The sequence below is a fragment of the Halichoeres trimaculatus genome, unplaced genomic scaffold (assembly GCF_033239565.1).
Source record: "Halichoeres trimaculatus isolate MK-OKI-2021-1 unplaced genomic scaffold, fHalTri1.1 fHalTri1_scaffold_5, whole genome shotgun sequence".
NCBI classification, from domain to species: domain Eukaryota; kingdom Metazoa; phylum Chordata; class Actinopteri; order Labriformes; family Labridae; genus Halichoeres; species Halichoeres trimaculatus.
This window is the reverse complement of record NW_027437183.1, coordinates 8,561,132-8,574,660: the sequence shown is the minus strand read 5'-3', so window position 1 is coordinate 8,574,660 and position 13,529 is coordinate 8,561,132. Positions and strand designations below refer to the sequence as shown.

At 40.6% G+C, this 13,529-nt stretch overlaps 1 protein-coding gene across 5 annotated transcripts in view; it reads left to right on the top strand.

Annotated features, from left to right (window-relative positions):
* The window catches only part of wdfy3 (WD repeat and FYVE domain containing 3), a 133,820-nt gene that overhangs the window by 65,598 nt on the left and 54,693 nt on the right, over nucleotides 1-13,529 (top strand). For 4 of the 5 annotated variants that reach the window (XM_074669350.1, XM_074669348.1, XM_074669349.1 and 1 more), the window contains exons 14-18: nucleotides 873-956; nucleotides 5,953-6,142; nucleotides 6,424-6,638; nucleotides 8,895-9,007; nucleotides 12,361-12,598. In XM_074669350.1, the coding sequence (XP_074525451.1) occupies nucleotides 873-956; nucleotides 5,953-6,142; nucleotides 6,424-6,638; nucleotides 8,895-9,007; nucleotides 12,361-12,598 (840 nt within the window). The remainder of the gene's footprint in view (nucleotides 1-872; nucleotides 957-5,952; nucleotides 6,143-6,423; nucleotides 6,639-8,894; nucleotides 9,008-12,360; nucleotides 12,599-13,529) is intronic. The other variant, XM_074669353.1, reaches the window with a different exon arrangement.

Below are 13,529 nucleotides of genomic sequence, written 5' to 3'. Positions count from 1 at the left end.
TTCTTCTTGGTTGGATTTATTAGCAGGGTACTCTGTGTTGTGCTACTGTGGTGTCACGCTGTTGTAAACTGATGCAGCTATCAGCATCTGGCTTACACGCTGCCTACAATAAGGGAGCAAGGTTGTCTGTGGAAACACAAACAGAACTCGTCTTGACAAAGCCAACCCGTACCAAACAGTACTGATCCAAACCAGACTGCTTGGTGGAAAGGAAGATTTAGTGAGCGAAGCACCTGTAGGCTCAGGTCTTCTTCTTCTCTTGTTCCACTCATGGCTGAACTACGGTCACTAAAAACTAAAGGTTGTTAAATTCAGATGCTCTCTGTGTTCCCTTTTTCAGCTGCACAATCTGGTTGTGCTGTCATGATGTCGGAACAAAAGAAATGTTTAGCTGAATTACTTCAGAAAGCTGATTAAGCTGTTTAAGGTGACCCAAGCTGGTTCAGGTGTGTTCAGCTGCAGATCTCATATCAAACCCAGGTGGGCTTTAGGAGCTCTCCCGCTGTTTTATAGGTAAAGTCCCTGAGCTTCATGACAACACTCCCTGCCTCGCCTACTTGTAGGTGTAGCTGGCGTCCTGCATGTGCTCCAGCTGTAGCTCTGATCCTGTTCCTCCTCCAGCTTTTCACTAACAGCTTCTTTCCCTCTTTTTTCTCTCTTTCTCTTTTTTTTCCTCCTCTAACCTCTGGTGCTGTCTGGCTGTTCATCCTCGGCCTGGTCCATCTGTGCGGCTGCATGTGCGGGTGTGTGTGCCTGAACATGGATGTGTGTTTACCTGTGTTGTTATGTGCGTGTGTGTCTGAATGTGTCCTCTCGTGTGTGTTCTCCTCCTCTGTTTGTGCGTGCGTGCGTGTGTGTGTGCTGCCATGCAGTCGTGCGGAGCAGGTGCCTCCCTGCCTGACTCATGAGACCTCGCTGCCCTCGCCTTGGGGCACGCCAGCACTCGCCAGGAAGAGGTAGCTACAGCGCTTTACCACCTTCCTCACCTCTCTTCATCCTCCCTCCTGTTCATCCTCACCATCAGTTCACACTGAGAGCAAACACAGGCTGCCAAATGATCATGAGACTTTCAACTGTAACAGGAAAAAAAACAAAAAAAACAATGTAGTTGGCGTTGGCAAAGAATAAAAGTAAAAAGACATTTTGATGTTTTTTTTTACAGCCCCTCGTTAAATTAGTCATCAAACTAAGAATTAAACAATGAGATGGAAACCAATATATACAAAACTGTGACTGAGAAAATAAAACTCTCATCAAAAATCTTTTGTGTGAGGCTGTCAGAGCATCAGCGAATATCTGTAAAGATGAAGCAGACAAACAAAAACAGAATAAACACAGTGAAGCACATGCAGAGTTTCCTCCAGGATTTTTTGTAACTGTAGGGAGCCCCCATTAAAAAAAAAAACAAAAAACAAAACCCAAAACATTTGAAACTTCATCACAAAAATTATTTGCCCTATCTAATAAAGATCTGTCTTTTTTTTTTTTTTAATTAAAAACTACTTTAAATTTATTCCACTGGCTGATGCACATACTACATTTTTATACTAAAATCACATACATAATGTAATAGTTAATCGTAGTTACTCATAGTTGTTACAGTAGAGAGTGAAGGTAAAGAAGATAATGGTGATAGTTTGTATAAATGCACACTTTGGCCACCCCTACTTAAGTCACACCCCACCCCATTCTGATAGCCCGGACACGCCCCTGCACAGAGGCACATAGTAACAGTGGTAACATTGGTGTGAAAGCTAACAGACTTTCAGGTTTGTTCAACAAAAGCTGGAGGAAAACTCCTCTGTTGCTTTTTCAAGACTGAAGAGAAAGACAAACTGCAACCTCTGTCCCAAAGGTTATTCCTGTAGGAGCGCAAGGGTTAGCGATCAGCTGGTGCGTAATATGTGCCACTGGATTCACAGTGTAGCTCAGGGGTAGGCAACCTTGAGCACACTATAAATGTTATTATCTTAAAATTTAACAAATATCTTTAATAATAAATTTAGATCATTGATGCTACAAGTGTGGGAATATATCTTGCAAGTGTGTCAAATCTCTTGGGACGTCAGTATGCTAGCTTGCGTTTATTTGACAGGGAAACAGTTTTAGCAAAGTATGCGAAACAAAGCAATACATTCAAAATTTTATATACTGTAAAAAAATAGGCAATGGAAGGAGGTTTTACCATTTCTTACTGCATAACTAAGCATGGAAAATCATTCGAGGAGACTTTCTTATCAACTGTCAATGATTTTATGAAAGAATTAAGTCTTGGCACTTTGGGCATGAGAGTATTTTAAAGTGGCACGAGTCATGGAAAAGGTTGCCTACCCCTGGCATTGATCATCATTACAGTCTCCACAAACTGATCAGGATGAAGTTTAAAGTAAATGTAAACCACACAGAGTGACAGAGAGGACTTCTGCTTGTGCTGACTTAATATACGGATACAAACACTGCAATGCAGTGCAGAAAATGAAAGTTTACTCCTCGACTCACAGGATATTTATGATGTGACTTGTGCATCATTACAGCATATACAGCATAGAGCTAGATGATAACCTGCCTGAGCCCTGTCTCTTATTGGTTTTGACCACAATATGATACCACAATGAGTGTGAGTTTTAGTCGAGGCAATTTCGTACAAGAGCCCATTACAGTTTAATTCACATTTGAAACATCTGGAAAAAAAAATCATAGTTCTGAAGGTATGGTGACATTTATTTTGGCCATTTACATGTAGCAGAAACCCTGACATGTTTTTTCGTCTCTAGCAGAGGAATGCCTGTGTCACCATTTTAATTGAAACACCTTCCTAAGCAAGGAACCAAGGGAGAGGGTACATCAGCCAAATAACCGTCGGTTACAGAAGTGGTAGAAGCATTTTCTTTCATCACATTCCTCCTCCTCCCTTTCTTCCTCCTACTTAAGCCTAGACTCTGCTGCTCTTTAAATTTCATCTACAAAAGGATTAACAGTTGGGATGCTTTTATTCTACTCTGAAAATCCTGAACTACAGCAGCTGTCAAGGTGAAACTGGAGGTCACATCACAGATTCATGTGAAGAACTGACAGGACGTTTAAAGATAAGGCTTCTGTCTCTGTTTCACTCTCTCTGATTCTGACTGGAAATTTACATAAAGAGTGATGTGGGTGGATCAGAATCTAAAACTCTGGCTCCGCTTTAAGAAGACAGCCTGGGTTTCTGCCAGCCATCGTGAACGTGATCAACACAGTTAGTTTGCTGCCCCTGCAGCACTTTCTGCTGACTGCAGCCTTTTCCAGCACGCCGTCTCTCCTGAGGCGAGATTTTTACTCTGTAATTTGCATCGCAGCAACACTCCTCGTTTGTCTAATTGCTCGACTGCAGCTCCTCAGCTCTTTGCTCCTTCACACGAGGAGGGCTGGGAGGAAACTGACACCATGATCTCTGAACAGGGAAGAGTGCTGAGTCATGATGAATGAATCTGGAGTCAAAGTGTTACACACATAGCTGACATGGATGTAATTACTAACTTCATTATGAGTACAGATGGGACAGAGCTTTCTCCTGGATGACACAGGGGCTCTGAACCGTAGCACTTCCTACAACCATCATTTGACTTCACTGTAACCAGCTAATGTGAGATCTCTTTTTTGATTGGTGTTCACATAATTATCTGAGGTCTTAAAGCTCCTGTGAGAAGTTTTTAACTGGTTGCCAAAGATACTGAAATGAATAATGATGCATTTTTATGACCAACAGAAACAAAAAGGACTATTCGCAGCGCAATTTAAATGTTTTAAAGTCTGAAATTTAATGCCTGTAACAGCAGTGAGAGGGGGGTAGGTGTCAGACCAGATATATGTACAAGCAGATAATGGTTTCAAAAGTCTATGCTAACAATAAGTGAAACATTCAACTGATAAAAGGAAAATGGACAAGATTTTTAGTTTGTAAAACTATGGAAGAAGATCAGGGCTAATGGAAAAAAAAACATCCAGTATTTTTTGTTACTAATTTTTCAGAGAAAAAAGTCAGATTTCTGAAAAAAAATTGAATTTTGACTTTCTGACCTCAACGGAAGAGGAATAGGGCCACCAGAAAAAAAAAAAAAAACTTTCACATTTTTTTTAATTTGCTATTTTTTCAGAGAAAAAAGTCAGAATTCTGTCATTAAAGTCAGAATTCCAATGTATCAGACACTTTAATTCACCACCATTGTGATATTTTAAGCAGACTTGCTCTTCATCAGAGTCTCCATCAAACTAGCAATGTGCAAGGTGTTTTGTCTTTGTGTTTTTTATTGACTGTAAGAGTTACTCGACACAGCACTTATTGGGATGTGCGTGTTTTAGGTATGGGTACCTTCTACATTTGAAAGAATACTGTATCGATACCCGGTACCTGGCAATCAGTACCAGTACTCAATGGTTCCAATTTTTGCTATTTTTTGTGTTTATGTGGTAAAAAAAATACCAATTTGTTTATCTATTTATTTTTTATTTAACATATTTATTACTCAATATATAACCAAGCAATGCTGTGTTCATGTCCAGCATGGAAAATCACAGACTTACCCATTCCCTCACAGTCACAAGGAGGCATTTAGGTACTTAAACATGGTACCTTTTGATTTTATGTGAATCGGTACCCGGTACTTTTGACTGAATTTGGTCGGTACCTATAAAGGTACATAACTCGGTACTAACGCTAACTCATCCCTGGTGTGTTTCTCTACTTTTTTGTAAAGACACAAGACGTACATCTTTGTCCACATGGGAAGTCAGAATTAACACAAAGCAAAAGTCTCTCTCAGCAGCTTTAAGCTCACATTATTTGTAAAATCCTTTTTCTTTGTTGAATCATAGATTTATGGAGAGCAAATGTCACATTTCACTCAAAATAAAAAACTTGGGATGTTTTGGGGCTTTGCAGTTTTAGTGCATTTTCATAGATAAAGACTAGACCTTCTCAGCACCCTTCACTGTTTTCTCCTTACTTTTCCTGTCTGTCTGTTGGCTGTCAAATGAAGGCAAAAATACCCCCAGAATATAGAAGAATAATATAGAAGAATAATATAGAAACTTAATGTCCTGAATATAATGTTGGTCTCATCACATTTCTTCAAATATTTCTTTTAAACAACAGTAACAAAATATCTGGCCAGCCTGTTGAGTCATTAAAAAAAAGAAGAACTTCTTACAGTAAGATCAGTTATGGGTGAGCCGGGGTTCCTTCTTCGTCGCCTTACTTTCTACAGGTTGAATTATTTATCATATTTTTTGCTGATAATGATTCAAAAAGTTTTCTTCTGGCTTTAAATGAACGACCCTCATTGTTCTTAAAGAGTAAAAAGTTACAGTAGAAATAAACAAAAAGGAGAGGAAAAGAAGAATCTTCACTAAGATGTTAATTTGCATGAAACTTTCAGTATCACACAACCTTGATCCTTTAAATATCATTCATTATTACACCGTGAATTTTTTATTCTTCTAAATTGGGGTTGTAGAAGAAAAGCGCAGAGGAGCACAGATAGCTCTTCAATTATTCACATTAACAAGTGGTCCCAAGAAATAACTGTTCCTTTGCATAAATGAATAATAAAGTAAAAGGAAATACCAACAGAGTGTAATAATGATGCTTCTTACTGCATTAAAATAAACCCACAAGTGTTTTTTTTCTGCAGCTCAAGTTTTAGAAAAAGTTTTTGGATTTTCCTTTTTTTCATTGTTTTGTTGTGATATCTGTTTTTGATAACATGTAAAGAGTTATTACATGAATTTTTGGATCACTTGTTAGCCTTGTAAAACATACTGGCTAAATAGATTAGTCCAATGTTTACAAATTTTCTGGATGAGTAACTTATTTATGACCCAGAATACTCTAGAATAGAGTAAAAAAGAGAAAACTTTGTGACATGTTTTGTCTGGACTCAGCTAAAAGTGACCCCCTCCCTCTTTCTTCTTCAGACATGGATACTACGGTACGTCAGGCCCTCCTGCTCCAGTCAAAGCCCTGACTGACCTCAAACTGCACTTAGCCAACTCCTCCCACCCCGTCTCCTCCTCGTCTTCAGCTGACATGGTCGTCATCCACCCGGGGGCTGTCCTCGCCATGCTGGACCTGCTGCCTTCTGTTTCCTCAGACAGCCAGCCCGAGGTGAGGAAACACAGAACGGAAATGTGCAAACATGTTTTTCCTGTTAAAGAGGGTTAAAGGGGTTCAGCGCTGGGGGGTGCAGTCTGTCAAAGAATGTTAGAGGAAACCAGACTGTTTGTGCTCAGCATGCATGGATCCAAACAAAACACACAGGCACAGTGTTTCTTTAATGTATCGGGACCAAGTTAAAAAAAAAAAAAAAAAGATTGTCCTTTTTTACAAATAAGGTCAAATTAACTGCTTTAAAAACTGACGCAGCAGTCCCTCTGTTTCTCCTCCAGCACGCCCTCGACCTGCAGCTGGCCGTGGCCAACATCCTGCAGCTTCTGGTGAACAGTGAGAGGAACCAGCAGGTTCTGTGTGAAGCCTCTCTCCACCAGCGGCTCTTGCAGCGCTGCAGCCAGGCTCTGGGTGATGAGGACCACCCGCTGCACCCTCCTCTGCAGAGGATGTTTGAGAGGCTGGCCTCACAGGCGCTGCAGCCCATGGCTCTCAGGTACTGGAGATCTTAAAGTAGCACGGTGACATGCTAACTGTTACCTGCTGGTGAGGTGAGAGTGATGACCTTAGAGAGGAGTTATCTGCTCTGACAGCTGTGTGTGTGTGAGTGTGTGTGAAGGATGGCTGTGTGTGCATGCAGACAAAACCTGGCTGTCATTTCCCGCTTGGCTGGTTAAGCGATCTGGGAGATCGGGGTTCAGGAATGAGGGAGGGGGGTTATTTGACATGCGCATGGATGGTTCTTTTTATATGTTAATGCAGCCTCTGTGGCTCATATTATTTTCCCTCTGTAAATGTGCTGAGGGTAAACCTGCCTGTCAATCCGTCTCCGATCCTCCTCTCCCCTCCTCTCTGTCAGCTTTGTCTGTCTGTGTCACTTTACCCTCATGATTCTGTGTTTTTCCTCATTTTGTATCCGTTCTGCTCCACCATCGTCAGCTCAGAGTCTTCCTCACCCTTCTGAAGCTGTCTGCTTTCTGTCGTTAGCATCACTCCCTCAGCGCTCTGATGACTGACACATGCGGCGTCACTGAAACACTTTAGATTCAAGTCACTTACACACACCAGTCAACCTTATCACTGACTCTTAAACATGCATTTAACCAGAGATGTAGAGGACTGACACAGTTCTGCTGAATTAATATGCTTCATACATTTAAATAGCTGCTTTTATTCAGAGTGCTTTAAAGTTTTATGAGGACAGAATGGACCTTGTGTTTGATTGGTGGTGTCCGTGGGAATATGGGAACTGTATAGCCCGGAAAGCTAGAGAACCACTCATCATTACAGGGCCTAAAATGAATGTAAAGGGGATTGTATAAAACTCATTATGATGACGGAGATTTTTTTAAATCTATTTTTAAACATGTTTGAGTGTTATTTAAAAGGATCTGTGTGCTCTTCTTTGTGGTTGGTCAAATGCTTTTAATATAACAGTGTTAGATGTGTGTACTGGCCTCACTCAAAGCTTTGAATAAAGTATATGACGGTATAAGTAGTTCAAAAATCCCTGTCGGTAGGAAATAAAAGACTTGACTGAAAAAGTTTTATCTATTTCAGTTTTTTTTTTTACTGTAAAACTTTATAAAGTTGGATGAAGTCAGAGGTTTAGGGCCAATAGAAAGATTTTTTGTGGGGGGGTTTAGGCCAATAAAAAACACCAGATTTCTGTGTTTTTCTTCATTCCATTTTATTTGTTTAATTCTTACTTCAGCGTCAGAAATCTGAAATCAAAGTCAGAATTATAAAAATGTAAGATTTTTTTTCTGCTGGTATAACTTTTTGAAATAACTTTCTTTAAATAACCCTGATCCTATTCTGAAGTCTTTGATACTCTTGGGATAAGTCGTTTTTCACAGCAGTTGCCCTAATTTTCAGTACACAAAATCTAACTGTTAACATGGAAACACTAAGACTAGGGATGTCCCGATCCCGTATCGTATCGGGGCAATTTTGGCATTTTTTAAAGTACTCGTGATCGGTAATGCTAGCCAATTCCCTCAACCGATCATTCACGTTAGCCGTCATAAAGCCAAAATTGTGTGATACATTCAGGTACCCTTGGAGACTTGAGAATCTGATTATTGCCCCAGTGTTTTCAGTTTTTGGAGTGGACAAATGGCTTGTAAATGCAAGCCATTTAAAGATGAGTGGTATTTTGATCCCGCCGTCGGGTTTGGGATCCAGGGGGTTTTAACTTCAAAAATAGCTTGACTAAGTTAAATGGACTAAATAAGCTTTAACTATTATTTTTTTACTATTTAGTATTTTTAATACATAAAACAAAAAACTGTGCTACTTCAATTTCTCAATTCCTCAGCAAAGTTTATCTCCAAACCCAAAAATCGGATCGGGACTCGGTATCAGCCAATACGCAATATTGAATACTGAAAAACGGGGTCGGGGGACAAAAAATGCTGATTGGGACATCGTTGATTAAGACACACAAAAACAAGAGATAAGAAAACTGCACTGAGTTGATAATAGAGTAAGAATAAAAACTGAAAGGGATCCTGCTTTAGTACAATCCCTGGGCTACTTTTTTTTTCTTTTTTTTGATAGAAGGGTTTATTTAAGTTTGCTTTAACACTGAATTGTAACAAAATCTAGTCAGAGCAAGATATGATTACATTTTACCCAAATACCGAGCAAAGTTCAGTGATGATTATCACAATTAGAAAGCAATGATAGAGATCTGCCTTTTCCTGGTTTTCATATTCAAACCTTTGCATCCTCATCTTCTTCCCTGCAGGGAGTTCTTGCGTCTCGGGAATCCTCTGAACTGTGGCGCCTGGGACAAGAAACTCCTCAAGCAGTACCGAGTTCACAAACCGAGCTCGCTCAGCTACGACGCCGACACGAGAAGTAAGACGATAACATCTATCTGCTCATGTTCTGATCATATGATGGTCACTGTGTTTAGAGGAAACACTGATCCCGTTGTTTTTCAAGGGAAATTAAATCAGTGAAAATCTGGTCAACCTCAAGGTTATTGCACAAAAACTATTCCCTACTTTAATACATTGATTAGTACAATAATTCAAATTCTGTGAAACAGAATAAAAGAGGGAACAGATGTCTTAAAAAAACACCTGGATATTGAAATGTGTTTTTCCTCTGTTATTCAGACTACTGGTTAAAGTTGACTGCTCTTAAAAGGTGAACTGATCATTTTTAGTAGCAGAGAGGTGCAGGTGTGGTCCAGAGCAGCCCTTCAGTGCAGTAATGAAATGATAATGTCATTAGGGAGCTGTTCCCATCTGCCTCAAAGATACCAGCCTCGTTCTGTGCTAGAAGCTCAAAAAAAAAAGAAAAAGAAAGAATATCTATCTTCTCCCAGCCCTGCCCTTTTCGTCTTCGAGCTAACAGGGACAATTTCTCCACTGAATAGGCTGTGATTGCAGAGGACGAGCTTACTGCTACAGTTTAATTTTTGATGGAAGTGTATGTCAGTGGCTTGGCAGTGGAAGAGGATGTTTTTAAAGGTGTATAGAAAGGTGCAGATGATTGCACAGTTAGTTTCAAAGCCACTGAAACTCCTCTGCTTCAAAAAGTATCACTGTAATAAGCCGCAGTCAAACTTCAACATACGAAACCAAGAGGCAGGGTTTCATTCAAGAGCTGAGTTCATTCTGAAGCAGATCCAGCAGCTGTGAGACAGTACAAATGTCGTCTAAGACTCTGATTATCGCCCTGTTGATGTGTTTAGAGTCAAAGTGTAAACACAGATCATCCTGCCTCTGTGAATCCAATGCAAACTCTGTGTTTTCTATTAGCAGCTGTTAATGTTGGTAATTTGCCGTCTCCTCAGCATGTCTCTAATTGCTTATTGTGTCTTGTCCCAGCTGAGAATGTAGATTAAGTCCTCACTAATTACTGCTGTTTACCAGCAGCCACTGTGAGGACACACAGAGTCATCTCTCTCTGTCTGCGAGCAGATTATCCAGCGTGGTTTGTTATCGCTGGCTGCTGCAGCGTCTGTTTTTACCATCATTTGTCATTTCAAAATGTTCAGGGGAGTAAATTGTCTTCTAGTTTTCTTCACAGTGGGCTCTGTGAGAGAAGACATGAAATCGATGTTAAGTTATGATTCTAATGTTGATATTAAGAAACCACAAACACATTTATCAAGAATATCAGCAATGTCTGAGCACGAGGGAATGGTAAAAGTAGGTGGAAGTATCAGCATTGGTGGACTAAGAGATCTCATTGACTTCTTTGGTTGGACATCACAATGACGGCTTGCCCGCCCACCTTACTCACTGAATGCTGGAGTAAAATGAATACTCTTATCCTCAAAGTCCCCAAAATTAGACTGCAATCTACCTGTTGAACCATTGATGTCTTCTTTTGGGCCATGGAGGGTACTCAAAGGCAAGTTTTGGCTAATACGACCTTGTATCACTGGTTTAAAGGAATGAAAGGAAGGCAGAAGTGCATCACAATCACTAAATGAAAGAATTGACAGTAGTTATTATCGCTAGCTTTTACGCTAACTGGTTTCTATAATCCACTGGTTGTTGTGTTTATCTTCTCATGTCTCATCTCGTGTCTGTTGTAGCAAAAATGATTATAAAACACATGTAGAGTTGGATTTAATCTCAGGGGCAAATAAATCTTGTAACAGCTTCTGCTGTTAGGTAAACACAACGACTCCCACAACTCAGAAAGTTAGCAAAAGAACAGGGCAGTATGCATGTTCAGTCATGAAACAAACGTAACCATTAGTCCTAACATTCTGTTATGGAGCCGATTTGGCATGCACTACTGCATAACTAATTAACTAATTACACCATGAAAGTAACGCAAGGGCAGATTACGTCATAATTTAGGGGAACCTGCTGGACAAGCCATCAAACAAATTCGCACTGGGCATGCCTACCACTCATAAACAGCAATAAACCTGGTGAGTGGTAACAATGTGACTGAAAGATGATTGAAGAAACATTTTTCAGCGGAAGAAATCAACATTTTAAAACAATAATACACAAACAGCTGTTATCAGCAATTCAATCAGAGAACAAACAAGGATAAAGAGTAGAAAACCTCAAAAATAAATTCGGCAATACAAAAGCTGCTTTGTGGAACAAGCACCACAGCAATACCCCAGTAACTCCATGAATAACTCTTAAAGCAGTTTATGAACTGCAACATTTCACTGCACATATCTTGGAAGGAGCCAGACGTATAAAAGCAAAGAGCGAATCAAAGTTGTAAAAATGGCAGCAGCGTGCCTCGTCAATTTAAAACCTTGATTGCCTCCTTTGTCCCATCTGGTCACTGAAAAAATGTTGTGTCTCCTAAATCTAAATTTGCTGTATGGCCACCTCCCCAAAAATGTAATTTGTCTGAAAAGGTAGCACATTGTGCGGTGTCTGCCTTTAAACAGCCGAACAGGTGATGTAATCCTGCTGTTAGCACCTGTAACCTCCATTAAATCCAACGCTCTTTTGGCCCGTTAACCTGGCTCATGCATACCACTAATCAAGTTTTTTTTGTCACCGTTAGTTCAAACAGTCCATTTTCCTAATGGCTAATGGCTGGTCATGCATACGGGCCCTGGTCTTCACAAGTTTCACATCTGTTTTGGAGAGCCCTCAAGGTGACTCCCCTAATTCAACAGTCAAGAATATTTATGGGAAGTATGCTAACCCAGCTGTGTCACTTCCGATTAACTTGAACTCTATTGTCAACAAAATGCATTGTAGTTTCTTACCAACACTACTCCTTTCATCGTTCACCGTAGTGAACAACATCAGAGTAGACATGTTTTTGAAAATGGTCAATATCCTATTATTAAGGAGAACAGAACTGGGCCCGGATAAGTGCCTTGTGGGACACCACAAGTAAGTGAGGCTTTCTTTAAGCAATTATCACCCAGGGGGGGACAGAGAAACTTCTACTCATCTGGTAGGATGTAAAATTGAGACCTTACAACATTGGAAAAAACCTCACTTATATAGAAAATTGTAGGGGGAAGGGAATGGAATATAAAAGGAAAGTTCTCAGTTCCTTTAACAGGGCCAGGTGAGGTATTGTCGCAGGAATCTTCATATTCACCCTAGACCCCACTTTTCTCCCTTCTCTTGGATCTCTGATTATAAATGTGAAAATATTTTGAAGGTTTGTTCCTCCAAGTTTTAGGTTGGAAAATCCAAAGAACTAAAAGCTCAGTGTCTGCACATCCTAATCTGAGCTTCTTCTCTCTGCCTTCACAGACAGTATGACCATGTCCATGGAAGGCTTCGGTCCTGACAGCGTCTTTGCCACCCCAGCCGAGGATAACGGCCAGTATCGTATCAGCCGCAGCCTGGTGCGCTCCGCCGAGGGCAGCACCGTGCCCCTCACCCGAGTCAAGTGCCTGGTGTCTATGACCACGCCTCATGACATACGTCTGCACGGCTCTGCTGTCACGCCTGCATTTGTGGAGTTTGACACGTCGCTGGAAGGCTTCGGGTTAGTCAGCATGCTCAGTGTTTACATATGTGATCTGACAACACGGGGTCTCATCATTAAACCATTTTTACTTAAGGAGAGTTGGCATGCTTTATTTTAAGATGATAATAAAGCTGAAAGTGTTGTTAGAATAGGAAACAATTAATTTTGACGAGAGATTTGAGGTTTGAGCTGCCTCTAAAAACATTTTATTGTGTCCTAAATTCATCATCACTTCTGTCTTCATCACATGCTTTAAAACACTCCTCCAGCTTCATATAACGTTGGCCTCCAGTAACCCACTTTTCTCCAAAGCTCTCTCTTTGAGGATCACTTTGTGTCACCCCTGACACACACCTCAGGCTGCAAAATGTTATTTTTCCATGCAATTAAACGGGTGTTGTGTGTGCTCTCACCTCTCAGCAGCACCTGTCTCTGCCTCGGCAGGCGACTGCTATTCGCCTCCAGTTGCGGAGCGGCGCATACAAATAGGCTTATTTTCCGCCTTTTATGTCAAACACACCCTCTGCCGTGCATTGTGGGTGCTGGCGCTGACAGGCTTGGCTGCTTCGTGTTGTATGTTAGCGGGAAGTGAACGTTGGGGTCGGTGTGGGTGATGAGGTCTGGGATGTGACCTTGACGATCCGACCACACATACATGACACGCTGTAAGCATTTCTGTAGAGACTTGAGATCATGATGCGTTACACTCTTCATTAGTATTCATCAGGATAAATGTGTAAGGTCATTGTTGACATTTTCTTCAGTGAAGTGGAAAAATGCCAAAGGTTATTTCCTCTAATTACCTGACCTGCATGAAACGACCAGAAAGCATCAGTTTAATTAGGATCCCGTGTCTGTTGTGATATTCTGCAGCAACAAAGGGATGAGTTATACATTTAAATAGACTCTTCTGTCTTCATTAAAGGTAAAAAAAAGCTCAGGTCTTCTC